At 34.8% G+C, this 19224-nt stretch overlaps 1 protein-coding gene across 1 annotated transcript in view; it reads right to left on the bottom strand.

Annotated features, from left to right (window-relative positions):
• The window catches only part of LOC105394857 (neuropeptide F receptor), a 63231-nt gene that overhangs the window by 27645 nt on the left and 16362 nt on the right, over nt 1-19224 (bottom strand). The window contains exon 2 of the mRNA XM_048630514.1: nt 4641-4847. Coding sequence (XP_048486471.1) covers nt 4641-4847 — 207 coding nt within the window. The remainder of the gene's footprint in view (nt 1-4640; nt 4848-19224) is intronic.

Here is a 19224-nt window from a genome sequence, read left to right as displayed (position 1 = left end):
ACACACAATAATTATTCAAGTAGAAACATAGTATTTTATGAAAATATGGTCCGACCAATTTTCATCCCGGTGGAAAAATGTTTAAAATCATTTCAAATATTAAGAATACAAGTAATAAGTAATGTTTATAATAACCACTCTTAGAGAATCAAAGTAGGTTGAGCTAGCTGTAGATTTTAAATTACTTAAGTACTAAATAGAAATGCTGATTCAAATAAGAATATAATTTTGCTAAATAGATTCATAGCTTAATATGAATAACCTGAAGCATATTCTTCATTCTGGTTTCAAGACTGAATAGATAAGTACATGCTTACATGAGAACTAGATGGAGTTGGTAGAAATAAGTTTATATTGTGTATCTCAGGAGATAAGTAAATAAGTACCGACTACCTAGGAATATGAATCTTCTTGTAACCTAAACAATTTCAGAATGATCTAATATGTTACCTAATAGATTTACTTAAATTGCAAGCACTTATCACTGAATAGGATTCCACATAATTATCTTATATATCTGATGAATCATCCATTATTATTACTTAGGTACTTATTCAGATTGTTGTGCAAGCCTAGTAAGTTTGTAAACCAAATATGTTGGAACATAGGTTATGATCCACCACAATGAAACATACCTAGATACACCTAATGGTCAGTATTATGCTAATTACTGTTCTTTACTGGGTATGCAAAGACTGCTGGGTGAAACAATTTCAGGTAGATAGATTGCTGTGAGTAAAAGTAACATACTTTTAAATACTTGACTCATTAGCCATCATCTCAATAGAACATACTATTCAATATCTGTACTATATTGATATAAGTAACTAAGTTTATTCCTTCCATGTAAACAAACATAGCTTGATGAAACAAGTGGGGTAATTTTCCCATAGTCGAATGTACTTATGCTTGTAAATTGATTGTTTTATGTGATAGAATCTTTAAGGCTGATTGATGAAGTAAAAGGTGGTTTCCTTGGGTCTCTCCTAATAAACCTAGGTACCCTAGCAGCCTTCAATTTCAAAATGGCCAAGAAGCTTAACAGTAAATAATGGGGAACAATGGGATTTTTAGGTTATGAAAAATATTCTAATTTTGAAACCAGAACAAAGTAGTTAGATATTCTAATATAAAGAATGGGGTGAAGTATAGATACGCTGTGATACCTCTAAATAGTGGTTATGACAAAATATTATCGACACTTAGCTGAGGATCCTGAGGCGCCGCCGCCGGCCGGTGGAAGCTGCAAAACCACCCCGCCATAAAATACACTTCCACTATCACTCCCATATGCAAACGCCCCCTCCTATCACCCGAAACTCCACGAGAGGACCAAGGGCGAGTTTTCTTCCCGAAATCTATTTATAGCCTCTCCTGACCATCGACTCCCTTTTTTTTTTTTCTTTTTTTTTTCCGGTTCCTCCATCGAACTTTATCGATTCAACTCCATCCCTAAGCTCCTAGACTACAGGTGGCGCCACTGAGCTAGACAATAACACAACTATTAAATATTTTTAAGGTAATAAACCGATGAACTATTGTTCTATAATTATTGATAATTAATATTATTATTATTTAACTAGTATTTACTAATTTTAAGTCCTGATTCGATTAATTAGAACTAAAAGATACTCAGTTGAGCGTCAAGGAGGCGTAGTACGTAAAGTGTCGCGTAAATTAGTGTTGTGCAAATCTGATCCTCATAATAATAACTTATCACTATGGCGTCATTCATTTCAATAATCAAACAATAATTAACAGAGCCGTATAAACGGTTGAAACATAATATAACCGAATCTAGTATGATATCTCTTTAAACTCTAAGCGTCAACAATAAGACTTGTACTTATTCTAGGTATCTGTCGATTCGAACGACACAACAGCCCCCGAACATTACCATATAAGGAAATGCATCATCGAGTCTAACCCATTAGATGGCACTAGTGTGGCATTTCTACATCGCGGTATGGTTGTGTTTTCCAACCAGCGTATAGTCTTATTTTGCTTATAATAAAAATTTCGCCAATCTATACATAATGTATAAGTCTGCTACGGACGGACTATGTTCCGTTACATTTAGCACTAGGTGTCTACATATACTTGTTTCACCTTTCCAGAGTTCAAGTAGAAAAATCGGTAAGATAGTTACCTATGGAATAAATCACAATTGAAAAATGGTTTAGCAACTACCAAGCCGATAAACAGCCAAATAAAATTATTCGCTAGATAGTTATTTGACCTTTTATCCTGGCATTGAAAAATCGGCCCTAAGTTGTATAATACCAATGATGGCTTAAACTTTCAAGTATGGTTTGACCTTGCTTGGCCAGAACTTTTGTTATACAGGGTGCAATTTTGTAAGTTTTCTTTCTATTAAAAAATAAAACAATGTTTTCTTTGAGTAAAATTTTCTATCTATGTTGTTGTTCGATAGTACCTACATTATTAATTGAAACATTAAGCTAGCTGTTATATAATATAATATTATTATAATAAAATATTATTGTTATTATAATAAATAAATAAATATCAAAATTTTCTTTACGATAAAATTCCTTTCGTACTGTCTGGTATCTATAAGTACTCGTATACTTACATACACATAGGTACTCACATATTTATAGTGTTATGTACTGTATATTATTAAACAAAACGATAAAATCCCTTCTAATTATGATGGAACATGTAACCCAGCAGGGTGTTAGGACGATATAAGCCTTGTACAGAGTGCAATTTTATCAGTAATCTAGGCCATACTACAGTCACGGGCAATGAAATAGTTCCACTCTTGACTAACAGTACTTTGATTGTTTTTTTTTCTAAATTACCAATTTATGTGCATCGTTATTATCATTTTATTGTCCCTCTCGTAATAGGTACCTATGTATTTTTTTTTGGTTGCCAGCCTTTTGCTTGAACAAAGCTTTTTTTGACTTTCAAGTATTTTTGGTACAGTACAGATAGCCGCAGGGGCTAGACCACTGACAAAATTCTACCTTGTAGGTATATATTCACTAAAACATAAGCAACCATGAACCGAGTAATCTACAGCTAACTTGATTAAAAGTTCGTGTTAATATAGTATAATCTTAAGGACTATGCATGTAGTGTAGGTAGGTACCTATACCTACTATGTACATGTTTGTCGTAAAACTTCAAGGTTACTAGGGTAACACAAGTAAAGTAGGTACAAAAGGTCCAAAATTTTTTAAAAACCACATAAGTATTATTTCACCTAGTGTGTCGAATTTTAAATCAACAATTAGGTATGATTATTTAATAATTTAATGTATTTTTTATAATGTTCATAGTGCTGTTGTAGTGATGAAAATTAATTAATTTAGTTTGACTATATTAACATGTGTCGCATTTCGTGGTGTTTCATAATCCCTCCTTCACTCTGATATTTCTTTGAATTTCTGAAATATTTTTTCAGGCTCCGTATGCGTTTACCATTCGAAAATAATAACAAAACTATTACATAACAGCTAAAGATTAATTTTCTATACCTCCATAGAAAATTTACAAGAAAATGTTACAGGCAACGTGTATCGAATTGTACCTCCTACAGAGTGCCATAGCTATTTACCGGCACTGTTGATACACAAACAAACCGAAATTAATTTAGTGGGTATTAGAAACGAGGTGGCGTAATTATACGTAAACAGTTTGTTAATAGAGCGATGTGGAGTTCTAGGTTATGGTACAGATCTACGCTACGTTCACTAGTCAGCAAAATAATTATTAATTCAAACTTTAAAAAATATTGTAGAATATTAATAATTTGTATTACCGCAGAAGTGGTTCGGGTCGGGATGTCGGTACAAGTACCTAACTGTTTACATGATAATAATTAGTAAGATATACTGTAATATATTATGTAGTGTGGTGGTTTACATTGGCATCTTACTAAATAACTAACGAACATGGCTGTGGCTTTTACACGTGCCGAGGAGTTATAAATTAGTAATGAAGCTATTCGGAAGGCACACATATTTTATATTACTGACAAGCAATGAAAAAGTTCCAAATTACTCCTAAACGGAAAAGGTTAGTCTAATGACGCTGTATGCAGTGTTGAAGTACATTTAACAGCGCATCAGAATACATATTACCAACTAACAACGAAACTGTTTTGAAAAATTGGGGTCACCGGGGGGTTGAAATTTTGTAAGCGGATTGGCTTTTCCTTGCTCGTGAGTGCGTTTTAGACAGTATCTGCCCCAGCCTAGAATCGACCCCGGGACCTTCAGCATAGCAGCCAGGGTTACTAACCACTACACCATTCGGTTGTCTATGCCATGTGCCATACAACTGGGCGTGGCTCTGACAGGCTGCAGTCTGTATGACAGCGGAAGCGATGCGGCCAGCGAAGCGTTCAAATGCAAACCTAGATAATATTTACGGACAACCTACAGCCTACATGGTGTTGCAAAATTGAAATTTGCAAAAAATAATACTACTTATAGTCTTTCAGTTGGTTAAGCACATTGCCTGGCTAATTGGCTTATAATAAGATTACCTATAAGTATTATGGCAATGCAAAAGTTCCACCAATCTATCCAATATTATGTCACTGAAACTTTTTCATTGCTAGTGAGTGTATAAATTAGGTATAAATATATAAAAAAAAAACTTACCGATATAACAACGAGTGCATTTCCAACAGCGCCGATAACTACCAGGATCCCATAGAACGTGAGAAGCAACGCTCTGGTCGGGTCATCGACCTTTCTGTTCTGTGAGAACTTCTCTAGAAGACTGTTGGGGTTCTGGATGCCTCTGGAAGCTTCTATGACCCATTTCGCTGACGCATTTAGAGTGAGGTTCATGCTGGCCTCGACCCTCTGTAACAAATATAGTTTTGATTTTATTATTAATAAGTAATAAAATTACTAAGATACGTCTAGAAACTAGCCTAGGCAAGGCTTTTCCATTAAGTAAATCTTCCTAAGAACGCACTCATGTAGGTATAATTTGAAGAATCACGTCGCGTATTACAGTAGGTATTGTAAAGTTAAGTTAAGATTAAGTTAAGCTTAAGTTACCGGTATCAGGTGTGAAACTGCCAAAAAGAGACACTGTAGTAAAAGAGGATACAGGTAGTAAAGCCTCATAATATATAAATATAAAATAAAAAAATTACCGTCTTCAATCTCACAGTTTAGCTCCATACTCGGTCGTAGTTATTATGGGTTGATTACACCTAACGAGTACAGTACACCTCGACCAATGAACGGCTAGCAAGTGACCGAGTGCGCGGCCGAGGACACTGACTCGCCACTGTACTCGTTAGGTGTAATCGACCCATTAACTTCCAAAAGCCCAGTAACCGAGATCCCTAAACTTACACTTAAATAAATCTACTGCTACATTCGCAGCTTCCCAGAAATTGACCTAAATAATTGACCTCAATTAATAAGAAAGCACGAAAACAAAGAATATATTTCGCTCTATCGACATAATTGCCTATCGTTACAGTTTATGGTCGTGTAATCAATATTATCGGAAATATATCACTGCATTTCCTAGTTCACGTGTACTATATAGATACAGGGTGATATTTTAACATTGTGGGACCAGAAGTCAGTACACACGTCACAAACAATGCACATTTACCTTAGTGAAATTATAACCAAGAGAAATTTTACATAAGATGAATCATTGATAATGAATTTTAATAAAAAATTGAAAATGTGTGAAAACATTTACATCTACCATATTATGATGCTGATACATCTTTTTTCGATGGATACATTTACATGGTCTATTTTATTAACAAACTTCAGAATTTTTATATAAATTTTGCAGCTAACATGCAAAAGGTCGATTCACACTTCCTTGAAACCGAAATAAAAATTTAGTACTTATTGAAAAAAATATAAAATAAATAAACTTTTATGCAGCAGTTATTTTTGGGTTCCCTAAGCCGAGTCGTATCTTTGACGGACCAGTACCATAATGTATAATGACTGTCCCAAATTTTATGGTCCATTCCACACAGAGCGTAGATATAATATGTACGAGTGTATAGGAAGTGTACCTAAGTAAAAGTTGACATTTATGATGCTTTTTGTTGGTTGGAAAAGATAGGTAGATATGGCAGGAAAGGCAGGTTTCAATATCATGATGACCTAATAAAATTACGTGTCAATATTTTAATTTCAGTAAGGAAATCGATACATAATATTTTTAGAAACTTGTATGTTATTTACATTTGTAATTGATAAATAAGAGTTAAAGCAGTTTGATATCTGTGGAAATTTTATAACTTTTCGTCTTGGTCGTAAACTAAAGTTCCGTTAGTTCTTTATCTATTCGTATTTTATATGACGATTTAAACGACTTTCGTACAAAACATATTTAGATTAGAATTAATCCAGTAAATTGAGAATAAATCCTTGATTAAATTCATAGCTCCCTAGATTTATCCACCTGGATTCTAAATACTCAAAAAGGTATTTCTAACATTTGTTACATATTTTTACGTTGGACAGCTATAAACATTCTTTATAAATAGGTTAGAAGGTAGAAAATAAAATAAAATTGAATTATAAAAAGGTTCTGACAAAATTTGTTACCTTTATTTTTACGTGTTCTAAAAATACAAACAAATTTTACCGAGAAAACTGTCAAGAATCAACATACAAGATACACATTACCTAAACCTGGATTTGAAAAAATAAAAATGGAAAATAACGTCCTTTGGCCCTTTGGGATTGGATATTATAATACTGTACAGTTTTATACGACATCGGTACAATAATAAGGACATTGCAACAAGATTTCAAGCGATAAAACAATATAACATGGATATATTCTTGCTCTATTTTATTATTTTATCTTAGGCAAACTAATTTGTGTTAAATTAATTGTTTTCTTGATTTGGTAGCTACATGATTGTGTATAATGATTATTTTTATAATTTAACATTAAACGAATTTTTGCTTATCTGAAAAAACATTATTTTATTGAATCAAATTTGATATTTTTTTACACAAGAACCAAGTCTATCCTTCGACGAGAGTCAGCATTATAGAGCTCCCACTATGTTATTGTATTTTTGACGTTTCCTTATGTCTGGTAAGTAAAGTTAGTATCCTTTGCAGTCGTCAAATATGTATGGGGTTTCGAATGTCTAAAAACCAATAATATACCTAATGGACAGAGAATATATAGCAATCGAAACGCCATCTTGTCAAATATAATCCGTCATCCCCACATGTGACTAATGGCGTTGGTAATTAGGGTAGTTTTATCGCTATTTGATGGCGCGGTGTTGGGTTACCCTACTTTGTTCGCGAGCGTGTACCTATCATCATCAACCTAGCCCAAATTGCGGGGCTTCACCCTACGCCTTTACATAGACAAATTACTTCCGTTATCTTTTGGCATTGGTTGTTGTGAACTGTCATAGCAAAAGTGGTATACTGTGACTTCTATGATTGAGCTGTAAGGATGTGACTCAAGAAGTCAATCTGAACAACTTTTGTTCTACGACTTTTGGAAAATGTTTCTTCATAGTAAAAATTCTCGTGACCATTCTATTCTATTCTATTATCTGTGGGGGTGTCTTGGACCAACAGTGGCAGTACCTGCAGCTGGCTCTCTCGAATGGAACCTTTGTGCATATCCCCAAGGTCTAAACTGCCTTCCTAAGCTTGGACCATTTACCACCACGCTGGTCCACTGCGGGTTGGTTGGGTTCACATATCTAGATGTGCTAAATCTAGATATGCAGGTTTCCTCACGATGTTTTCCTTCACCGTCTCGTGACCATAGTTTTTATTGATATTGTTACGATATTTACATTTATGAATATCGGTAGGTATACGTTTACTTACCTGTATCAGGGGAATTTAATAGAAATTGATTATGTAGATAGCACGATTAAATCCCTAAATACTAAGACTAAGACTCTCTGTGCTTTCACCAAACTATCTATAGTATCTCCGCTTTAAACATTTCCAAGACGTGCTTTAAACTTTATGCTTTCCGCTATTTGCATCGCTAACAAAGATAAACTTTCATCAATCGGTTCAGGGATTTTCAGTTTACTGTAATGCCACAATAAACGAGAGGATCCAAGCGAGAGAGATCTGTATACAGGGTGTTACAAAATGTATATAGTAACGGAAAGGTGGTGTGATTCAGGGGGGCATCTATACCACACTTTTGTTCTACGAATGTTAGAATTCACTGCAAAATATTAGCTAGAAGCCCCATAGAAATTGGCATGTGACCAAATTTTTTATCTATGGGGAAGATATATAATTTGTTTTACCCAAATTTTCATAAGTCGTTGAAAAAATATTTTTTAATTTATCCCTAGAGTCACCCTTTATGCTAACTATACCTACCCTTTTGTGACACCCTGTATAAACAGTCTACATTTCCTTATCCAGTTGCAAATTGATGGCATAAACTTGTAAATACGCAATAAACTTGCGAATTGGGCAGAAATATTGCAAAATAAACTGCTGTCTGTACAGAGTTTTGTTTCCGTAGCCTAATTCCAAAGGAAAATTATGGCAGTCCCAATTCGTATTTCGCTGATTCTTATGCTTCGTTCGTCATTTGTCGCTGACCCTCAGCTTTGAGGGGAATTTTCCACTGCTCAAGCCGCGAGACGGAAAGTATTTTTTTTACTTAATACTTTTGGAAAATAATACTTGTGTTTTGCGTTACGTAATTACATAACTAACGCTCGTTTTGATATGTCAATAAGTGCATTTTCATGCTGATATATGGCATAGCGAGTTCAGCGGCCAGTCTTATTTATTCGAGGCGAAATCGGCGTTCATATTAGTAACGTAACCTACATTACGTCCACTTCACTCGAACTTTACCGATATATGAGATAAGTATTTATTTATTTTATTCAAAATATTAGTAAATAGGTAGTATAAACTCTTACACGCAATAACTACCTACTAAAGATAATTAAATAAAAATTGCTTCAAAGATTAACACATTGGCTATCAAAAAACTTTACGTACCGGGTTTTAGACCGCAAAAACTAAATAAAACTTTACGGACCGGAATGAAATCCCGGTACTTTTACAGAAAATAATGTAAATTGAAACTCTTTCTTAAATAAAACCGGTCATAGTGATGACGATTCTGAAAGCACAAAACCTAATGCAAATGCTGTGAAACCCTTAAATTCCTTGTTTAAAATCCGACTCAATAAGTGATCACGTTAATCTCATTTTCAACTGGGAAAATGTATTTATAATTTGACATCGCTATAATTCAATGTTGTGCCTTCAGAATCGACATCATTAGCTTGCTAGACGGTGGCAGTGCAGAAACGCCCTCAATGGATAAAATTCAAGTGATTTGTGCCGGGACCCTCATTGTTATTCGCGGTTCATTGATTCTCGTAAGTCCGAGCCGGATTTCGGATTTAACTAGACTAATAAATAATTTAAACGCCTTCTCTTCGTGTTTCCGGTCGTCAATCTCATTAATAATAATAATAATATCCAACTGTATAAAGACCGACCAGGCAACGGGTGGAAGCTAAGAACGTTTCCGTCAGAAACGGACGTTTTTACCGTTTATTACATATTTTTTTTTACAAAATATCTTTATTGGTAACAAAAGGTAAATCAATTAAACAAAGTTGTTGGAATCACCTTTTAAGCATGCAATGCCTGTAGCAGGTGACTCCGCTCTTCTATAGCATTACATAATATAAAATGATTTTAAAGTTAATAATTAAAACATAGTTTTTAATAAAGATAACAATATGTGTGTTTGTGTGTGTGTGTGTGTGTGTGTGTGTGTGTGTGTGTGTGTGTGTGTGTGTGTGTGTGTGTGTGTGTGTGTGTGTGTGTGTGTGTGTGTGTGTGTGTGTGTGTGTGTGTGTGTGTGTGTGTGTGTGTGTGTGTGTGTGTGTGTGGTGTGTGTGTGTGTATGTGTGTGTGGGTGTGTGATAATGTGTGTATGTGTAAGTAGGGTGTAATATATAGATAGGTATTATCATGATTTAATCAGTAGTTATTTATTAAGTTATTGTATGCGATTCAATAAGTATTCTGTGTCTAATTAATTTCTACATTCTAAAATATGTACGTTTTTAGCTGGAAATAATATTCTGAAGCACTCTTTAAATAATATGCTTCAATATTGCATACCTACGGCGTCCTTAAGCTAGCCTTTCCGCTTAGCAGTAATGTTGATATAGTCGCTGGAACTTTTTAATAGATCGTGAATATATATAACTTCTACTAATAGTATAACTTTTACAGGGTGTTGCAAAATTGGTATACTAAGCCGAAACCTACATGTGCAGCATGGTATATCTAAGCCCGAATCTGAAATCAGAATTTGGAAATTCGCGAAAAAAAATATTATTTTCCCATAGTAAAAAGTCACGTGACCAACAAAGTTTCTATGGAAAATGATATTTTTTTTTCGCGAATTTTAAAATTCTGATTTCAGATTCGGGCTTAGATATACCATGCTGCACATGTAGGTTTCGGCTTAGTATACCCTTTTTGCAACACCCTGTATAATGATATTTTTTTATACTGGAAGATAAATTGAATATACTTACCTACCTGAATTTAAATGTTAAATTATATAATACTAGCTGTTCCCGCGCGCTTCGCTTCGCCTAAAAAAGTTTTCCCGTGGGAATTCCGGGATAAAAAGTAGCCTATGTTCTTTCCCAGGGTCTATACCATATGTATACGAAATTTCATTCAAATCCGTTCAGTAGTTTTGGCGTGAAAGAGTAACAGACAGACAGACAGACAGACAGACAGACGGACACAGTTACTTTCGCATTTATAATATTAGTTATAATATTAAAGTTGGTAATAGCCACAGAGCGTAATTCTCGTCTCGCTAAACTTAGAAGCCAGTCCTCATATTTAGTCGCTCGAAGTTTGACAAATCATAGTTGTGGCGTAAACTGGTAGTTAGCGTACTTGATCGTAACTTGATATACGGCTGTGGCACAGAATATGTAACCTGAAAGTCTGGAAGACAAAGCATAATTTCACTTCAGTGTAAAAATTAAAATGCCGTAAGGGGGCAACTTATTCGATAAAAATGCTAGAATATAAGTTTGTTTATAAGAAAAAATATCTAGTATTTATTGTTATATATTTTTTATATTATATGTATGTTTGTGCAATTATATGTTTCGGGCCCTATAAGTACCTACTCGGTTTGTCGTCTGTGGCCCAGTTCTGGGCATGTATTATTTAGCGACTTTGTTGGTTTGTCGTCGACACGATAAGAAGAAGAAGAAGTACCTACTAAATTAAATCTACTAATTACTACTTTAAAACATATAGGACGTATACAAAGGCGGGCTTATTGCCAAAAAGCAATTTCTTCCAGCCAACCTACGACTGTGTGAAAGAGAAATTTTAAAATTAAATCTTTTAACTAATTAATAATAATGGCATAATATCTTTACCATTCCTTACCAATGCGCTTATTCTACTCGTATACAATATTCTGTGGAGTAGAAGGCGAGTAATTAATAATACGTTGTCACTTTGATTTACGATTGACGAAGGGCTGTTTAATGTTAGATGATAAATGTATTCCAAGTAATATATCAATACTTTTGAGTAACAAGTGAATAAGATACTACATAGGTACAAGATTCAGATACTTATAAAAAACTAGCTGTTCCCGCGCGCTTCGCTTCGCCTTAAAAAGTTTTCCCGTGGGAATTCCGGGATAAAAAGTACCCTATGTTCTTTCCCAGGGTCTATACCATATGTATACCAAATTTCATTCAAATCCGTTCAGTAGTTTTGGCGTGAAAGAGTAACAGACAGACAGACAGACAGACAGACAGACACAGTAACTTTCGCATTTATAATATTAGTTAGGAAGTTAGGAAGTTAGGATTAGGATTAGGATAAATAGTTCAGAGTCTCAGATAGAGTACGACGAAAGTTTTTTTTTGTTATTTTATATTCTACTTCTACATTAGCACATCGAGTAAAAGTCAAAAAGTGATGTTGATATTATTTTAACCTTAACATACTCCAGAGCAATAAAAAAGTTATATCTGCCATTGTCGATCCATATTGTGTCACTGGAACTTTTTCATTGAAAAATATTATTCTTGCCACTATTTTTTTGTGACCAAAGTCATTGAAAATGAAATCAATTAAAACAAAACAGAACACAGCAAATACATTGTTCAAATAAACGTAGTAATACATACCTACTGATTATGTTAGCACAAACATACATACATACGTATTTTTATAATATTATGTAAGTAGTAGCTCACTTGGATATTCCTTCATACAAGTCTTTCTTTTCAATAAACTACACATTCAAAAGTTTAAAAATCCCCGAATGAAGCAAAAGTACGTATTCGCATCCGAAAGATATATTTTTTGAGCTTTAAGCTTTTCATTACACAATTCAACATTCCGCAAATAACTGTTGGAGGTATTCCGGTTTCTTTTGGAACCACGATGAAAAAAAAAGTGAAATGGTTTGGTGGTATTTTTGAGTTTCTGTATGTTCGAGGTAACGCTGCCGGAATAGATAAATTTATCCACCGATGGAATCAGAAGGGGGTTATAAGTTTAACGTGTCTGTGTATCTGTCTGTAGAAGCGTAATTGGTTCAGCCGTTTAGGGGAAACGGCTGAACCAATTTCCTTTTTGTTTTTTAAGAGTGATTAGTAATTTAATGTTACCCCGAATGTTCTTATCCATATTTTATCAATAACGACATAGCCGTTCTAAAGTTGGTTACTGACCAATTTATGCATTTACTTGACATGACAGTTTTCTGCAGCTGTAAGCTTAGAACAACGCGGACTCAGGTGTCTCGATAGCTGCAAGCCACGGTAATGGTACAACTCTTTTATCCTTAGCTATCGGTCCCCCTGTCCACCGACCCGCACTAGGCCAGCGTGGTGGACTAGGCCTAAAACCCTTCCTTCATTGGAAGGTGACCCGTGCCCCAGCAGTGGGGACGTGATGGCTCGTGATGATGATGATCGGTCCCCCTATTGTTTTTGTGGAGAGTTAAACAAATTATAAACTCTTTATTTACTCTTCTACTTAATAAAGTTAATCTATAGATTTCCCATATAATATACACATAAATGTTAATGAAAATGAGAATAGGCCCGCTGAAAATAACCTCGCCACTGCCAAATGCTGCTCTTTTCATGTTTTCATTCATTGAAGGCTAACAGAGATTCTCTACAAATATTCGTACGTATATTCTTGCTTTGAATTTGCTTGCTTTCTGCCGAAAAGAATAATTAAACATACACTCCTATATCTACCTACCTATGTACCTATACATAGTTACACAGTTACTTAAGAAATCTTAGAAACTTGCTTTCATTCCCATAAAACATCTTGAGATTTTTATTTCTTCTCATTTACATAATATTTCTTACCGACTTTTTGCAGGACGTGTGCATTGAACAATTGCATAGTACGTTCTGTTTTTAACTTCACACAAAAAAGAAGGTGTTTTAAGTTTAAAGTGTATGTGTGTCTGTGTATCTATCTATGGTAACGTAGGGCCGAAATGGCTGAACCGATTTTTGATTTGTTTTATAGGGTCAGAAGTAATGTTACTTCAAGTGTGTTTCGCCATATTTTATTAGAATCGGCTTAGCCGTTAAAAAGTTATTCAACTTTTAATCAGGGTTTCTAATGTTGGTTAATTTATCCTCCTACAAAAAGCCGGTCACCGATTGCCGGTCGTGTGCGGTCACCCTAATGCTCGTTGATCCCTGTCACGTCAGATTTGCAGATGCTACTGCTGCGTTTGATAGTTGATAATATTATTATCTCGGTGCTAGATCTTGGAGCTACAAATGTCAACCGATAAAGCATTAGTCAGTCACTGATAACATACACAGCGATGAGTTTATCCGAATTAATGTATAATGTACAGACAACAAAACAAGTGAGTGTTTTTCTTCTTATTGTGTCTGTAACACACACAATAGCTAGCGTACGGTCAGTTACAGTGGTGAAAGGATTAGCCAGTCAGATTAGGGTCAGTTGTTGTCTGCCTATATAGGAGGGTAACTCTACACTGACGAAAAATGAACGAAAGAGAGCTGTCGTGCAATCGGCACGTTTAATACAACAAGATAGAGTCGTGGTTCGCGCAGCAGCGCTCCGTAACTTCGTTTTTTGTTATAGAGGGTGTTACAGTTTCAGCTTAGTATAGGTACCCTTTTTGCATCACACTATACAGCGTGATCCCTCGGTTGAAGACTCCGTGCTCCTTACGTGCACCCCAAGTATGCATCCTTAAGTATTTTGGACATAGAAGTAACGCATAACATAAAAATAACTTAGAGAGTAACATAATACACTACGCAAGCTACTTTATATCTCAAAATCGGAACGTAAAATTCCATAAGATGAAACGATTTCTTGATAGATTTTTCGATGATAGACAATAATAACATAATAATATATATTCAACAAACAACAAAATATTTTTTATCTTAACCAGGTATTTTTTTGTAACGCATTTCTCCCGATATCAGCATGTGTATATCACACCTACACAAAATCGCGAATCAATAATTAACAGTAGGTATACCGAATGCATTAGCTACTGAAATAAAATGTATTTCAAGATAAAGTTTTTATGCGAATCTTGACAGATTTATGCTGCTTTTACCTGGCTGGTTACGTGAATTCCTGTTTTTTATTAAAATATATTATTATTATTATTATTTAATCCTTTATTGCACAAATATATAAATAAGTGTACAAAGGGTGGACTTAATGCTAAAAGCATTTTCTACCAGTCAACCCACAGGAAGTACAGGAGAAATAATGTTAAAGGTGTGCAAATTATTATTATTATAATTTTTTTATTGCACATAAAAAAAAAACATTGTACAAAGGCGAACTTAATGTTAATAGCATTCTCTACCAGTTAACCTTTGGTGATGTCGAGAAAGTGGTTGGTAGTGCGATAGGCTGAGAGGAGAGAAGTTCATCTACATAAGTAATGCCGAGTTGCAGAAAGGGACTTTAAGCTAATGTCGACATTAAATCTATGTCTGTCTCTTTATGTCCGTATACTGTCAAAGCAAGGCAACAATACATTTAATGCCGACATTAACTTAAAGATCCTTTCTGCAACTCAGTGTAAGTGTGTTAGCAGCTTGTCAAATATACATAGGTACATATAGGTAGGTATATATACACACACATACACTCAGGCCTTGTACTAATGTACTCCCTTGCGGGGTAGGCAGAGGTGCATTGCACCCACTTTTCGCCAGAGTGTTATGTTAGTCCCAATGTAATAGGGGGCGGGCCTGTTGCCATTTTACGGGCACATCCAAGACCCGAGAACAAATATCTGTATTTAAACAAATATCTGCCCCATCGAGGGAATCGAACCCGGGACCTTCGGCTCAGTAGTCAGGTCACTAACCACTACGCCATTCGGTCGTCGTTCGGTCGTAGATAGGTATATCCAATTGATCAAAGAACGATAGTGATTAAACATTCATCGGGTCAAAGGTAAGTCTGTATTTTCATACTTCGATCAAATAGAAGAAAAAAAATTTTACTCATATTTTCCAACGACCGTATTTTTATAATTGTATCAAAGGAATTTTGAACGCAAAATATTTTTATGCTTTACATGATTTTGTCCATCGTGCTATGAAAAGCATTGTTCCCTATTCAATATTGTCATCCACAATGATTTTTTATCAGGGCTGAATACGATTATTTTTGTAGTGCAGTGAGTGTATTTCGACAAAAGAAAAAAAAAACATAGTAAAATTTTACTATACACTCACGAGCAATGAAAAAGTTCCAGTGGCACTAGTAAGAAATGACGCCTAAACGGAGAAAACTAGCTTACTAACACTATCTGTATAAATATTGAAGTAGGTACATTCAACAGCGCATCAGAATCTTAGCAACTAAAAACGAAAATACCTACTTTCATAAAATTCTAAATAAAATATTTTTCAAAATGGGCCAATTTAGTTTTGAGATTTTTATCATTGAACTTTTTTATTGCTCTTGAACATCTTTCATATATATTAAATTTTCTCATACCTATGCTAAATTTACTGCTTGAATGAACGCTGAAAATCGTTCACTATGTTCTCTGAAGTATGATTTTAATCAGGCAGCGCTGGGGTCACTCTCTTAATCGACGAAAGAAGGAACGAGAATTTTACCTCATTCGGCACGCTTAATACATCGAGATAGAGTCGTGGTTCGCGCAAACAAACAAAACTGCAGCGCTAACCACGGCTCTATTTCGTTGCATTAAGCATGTCGATTGCGTGACAATTCTCGTTCGTTTGTTCGTCATGTAGGTAGTCTATGTAGAAAGTGACCCCCCTGTTCACCAATGTTTCATGGAGCTTTTTGGTGTCGGGTCACATATACGTATCATTCGTCACATCGGTAATCTATAGGAAGAGGTTTGGCTAACGGTTATCCTTGTTTAGTGTCCCGTATTTCAAATGGTAAAACAGGTATACAGGGTGTTGCAAAATTGGTATACTAAGCCGAAACTTACATGTGCAGCATGGTATATCTAAGCCCGAAACTGAAATCAGAATTTGGAAATTCGCGAAAAAATATGTTTTTTTTCCATAGTAAAAAGTCACGTGACCAACAAAGTTTCTATGGAAAATGAATTATTTTTTTCGCGAATTTTCAAATTCTGATTCATAGACCGTATTTTAAATTTACAAGCTCTATGAATTATAGGCATAAATCTATTGCTCTTTTGCAAAGCGGGACAGCAGATAGATTTAATTTATTTTAAATGTTTGGAGCTAATTACCCTTAGTGGCAGAATAGGTACCTACCTATTATTTATAAAATATTGTATGGAACCCTTGGTGAGCGAGTCCGACTCGCACTTGGCCGGTTTTTGTTTGTTAATCTCTCAAACTGCCCGCTTAGCCACGCTCAGCCATAACACAGTTTCATAATGTCAGTAGGTCGATTTGCCACTTGAAACTCCGTAAAGAGACACTAGAAAATTGTCGACCAGTCGTCATCTACACTCAAGTATAGGTCTTGTCTCTTACCAAGCTTAAAGACTGATAATGAATCTTAATGCACGGGAATAGGGTGTATTTTTAAACAATGACTTCGAGTAGCAAAAGACTAGTTGTTGTAATAAGTTGTAGAGGGTGTGTAATGTTTTTGATCGTAAATGATCTAAGATGTATCGGAAAGTAATAAAAAGCTATAAAGTTGCTCTATTTGGTTTGGTTAGTTGTTTAGTAAAGATTACTGTTCTATTACTGACAGTTTTCATTACTTTATAATGCCGATAAAATGCAATAAGTACCACCTTTAATATTATGAATTTTATACTTTGAAAATATTGTGTATACATCGTAAGAAGGTTAGTACTAGTCATCAATTAGGTACATTGATTAATATGTATAAATTGACAGGTAATAGACGGGATAATTGTACAGATAATTACTACTTTTATATTTATTATCACTTACCTAGTTGGTTAATTAGCGTTTGTCTCACTTGTAAAAGCTGCCATAAGGGCATCATGTTTGACCATCAGGCTTTTTGGCTTACAATACCCTTTTTCTAACTTCCTGTAAAGTATTCGTCACTCTCGCTTTCACAAACTTCCAAGTGGGAAGTTTACCATTTAAAATTATACTTAGTAGGTACAGTTAGCAAAAGAGATTTATGGATATACTTACCCCGAACTTACACTTTCGTAATTATATTACTGATGAAATCGACGAATTATAGAAGAATCCAAAAATTGTGTAGTGCAGGTGGGTTATTCCGAAAGGTTTTTGGGTGAGTTGGATACATGTTCGTATTTTGTCAATTTATGAGGACTGGTTGGGCCATTTTGATTCATGTAAGGACGCTTTGTATACTTGAATATACTACATAAAACTCCGTTTACCAGACTTCTCTAAATACCAATGGAATACGTGAATATTTTATTTTCAATACTGAAATTTTTTTCTTTGCACGAAGGTAATTCCGTATGAATGCGGCTTATTCCGAATGAGATTTAAAATGAGTTTTATGTCATTTAAGCTAAAGGACCATATGTATTTTTCGATCAGCTATAACATCGCAAAAACATACAAAATGTTCCAACATTCGAAATTACCCTAGTCGGCTAATTCCAGAAAATACAAAAAATTGAGCTAGGGTTTTTTAATTCCGACCGTAGTGAACAAAAACGACAATCTTTTAAATAACTTAACTGATTTCTTAATTACCGATGTGCGGGTTTTTTTTACTAATTTTACGTTTTAACACGCACGCTCGGTCCTAGCCTAGCGCCCTGAGTCAACCCAAGCGAGGTAGAAGATTAAGTTGCCATCAAGGTGAATGGTTCCACGGTTCAAAGTATGACTGCGTTTGGAACAAATCGGCTAAAAACGGAATTACCCGAAATTCGGAATAACCCACCTGCACCTTAATGTGTAAGTATTAAAAATATATTTCTTTGCTCAATGATCTTTTCCCTGTAGGTAGACACTTATCTCTTTGGTTTACTATACGTAGATTCAAAGTAAACCTCAGACTGTCATCTTCAATAATCTCTTCCTTAATAACTCCGAAAACTTCTGGATCCACCTTTCAGGAAAGTTTCATTTCATGAAATGAAATGGTGTAGGTATTCTCGAACAAAATAATAATATTATCCTTACTTTTCCTAAATTATTTATAATTTTTCTTGAAGAAGTTAGTGCCATACTTCTTCAGATTATTTTGTCACCGCACCAACATAAAAAAGAACAGTTCCTGCTTAGGTATATTTGTACTGTCACATAGAATTGGTGTAAACCTTAAATTATTTCTTACATTTAAGTTGTTTTTTGTTACCTAAAACAACCCCTATTTTTCCGTAATTAATTCATTGTTAATTTATTAACAAACACCATTCCATTCCAACTGTAGTGTTTGTCACCTAAACGATAAGATGTAGAACTCTGAATAGGCCTTCAAGGGTTATAAGTACATAGGTAGGTATATAAGTATGTATTTAAGTGCCTGAAAAGCGAATGAAGCAAACGCCACTTCAAAAGTTAAAGGCAATCCGTTGGGAGATAATGTATTTTGAAAACTGAAATTATGAGCAGTAAAGTCTGAGATTGTAACGATTAGGGTACCAATTGGCAGTGGACGGCAAGAGGTCGCGACAGACGATAAAAGTAGCTTAAGTCATAAATCAGAGCTTTAGCTTCCTAACTTACTAAGT

Source organism: Plutella xylostella, chromosome 26 (genome assembly GCF_932276165.1).
Source record: "Plutella xylostella chromosome 26, ilPluXylo3.1, whole genome shotgun sequence".
NCBI classification, from domain to species: domain Eukaryota; kingdom Metazoa; phylum Arthropoda; class Insecta; order Lepidoptera; family Plutellidae; genus Plutella; species Plutella xylostella.
This window is presented reverse-complemented; position numbering and strand designations above follow the sequence as displayed.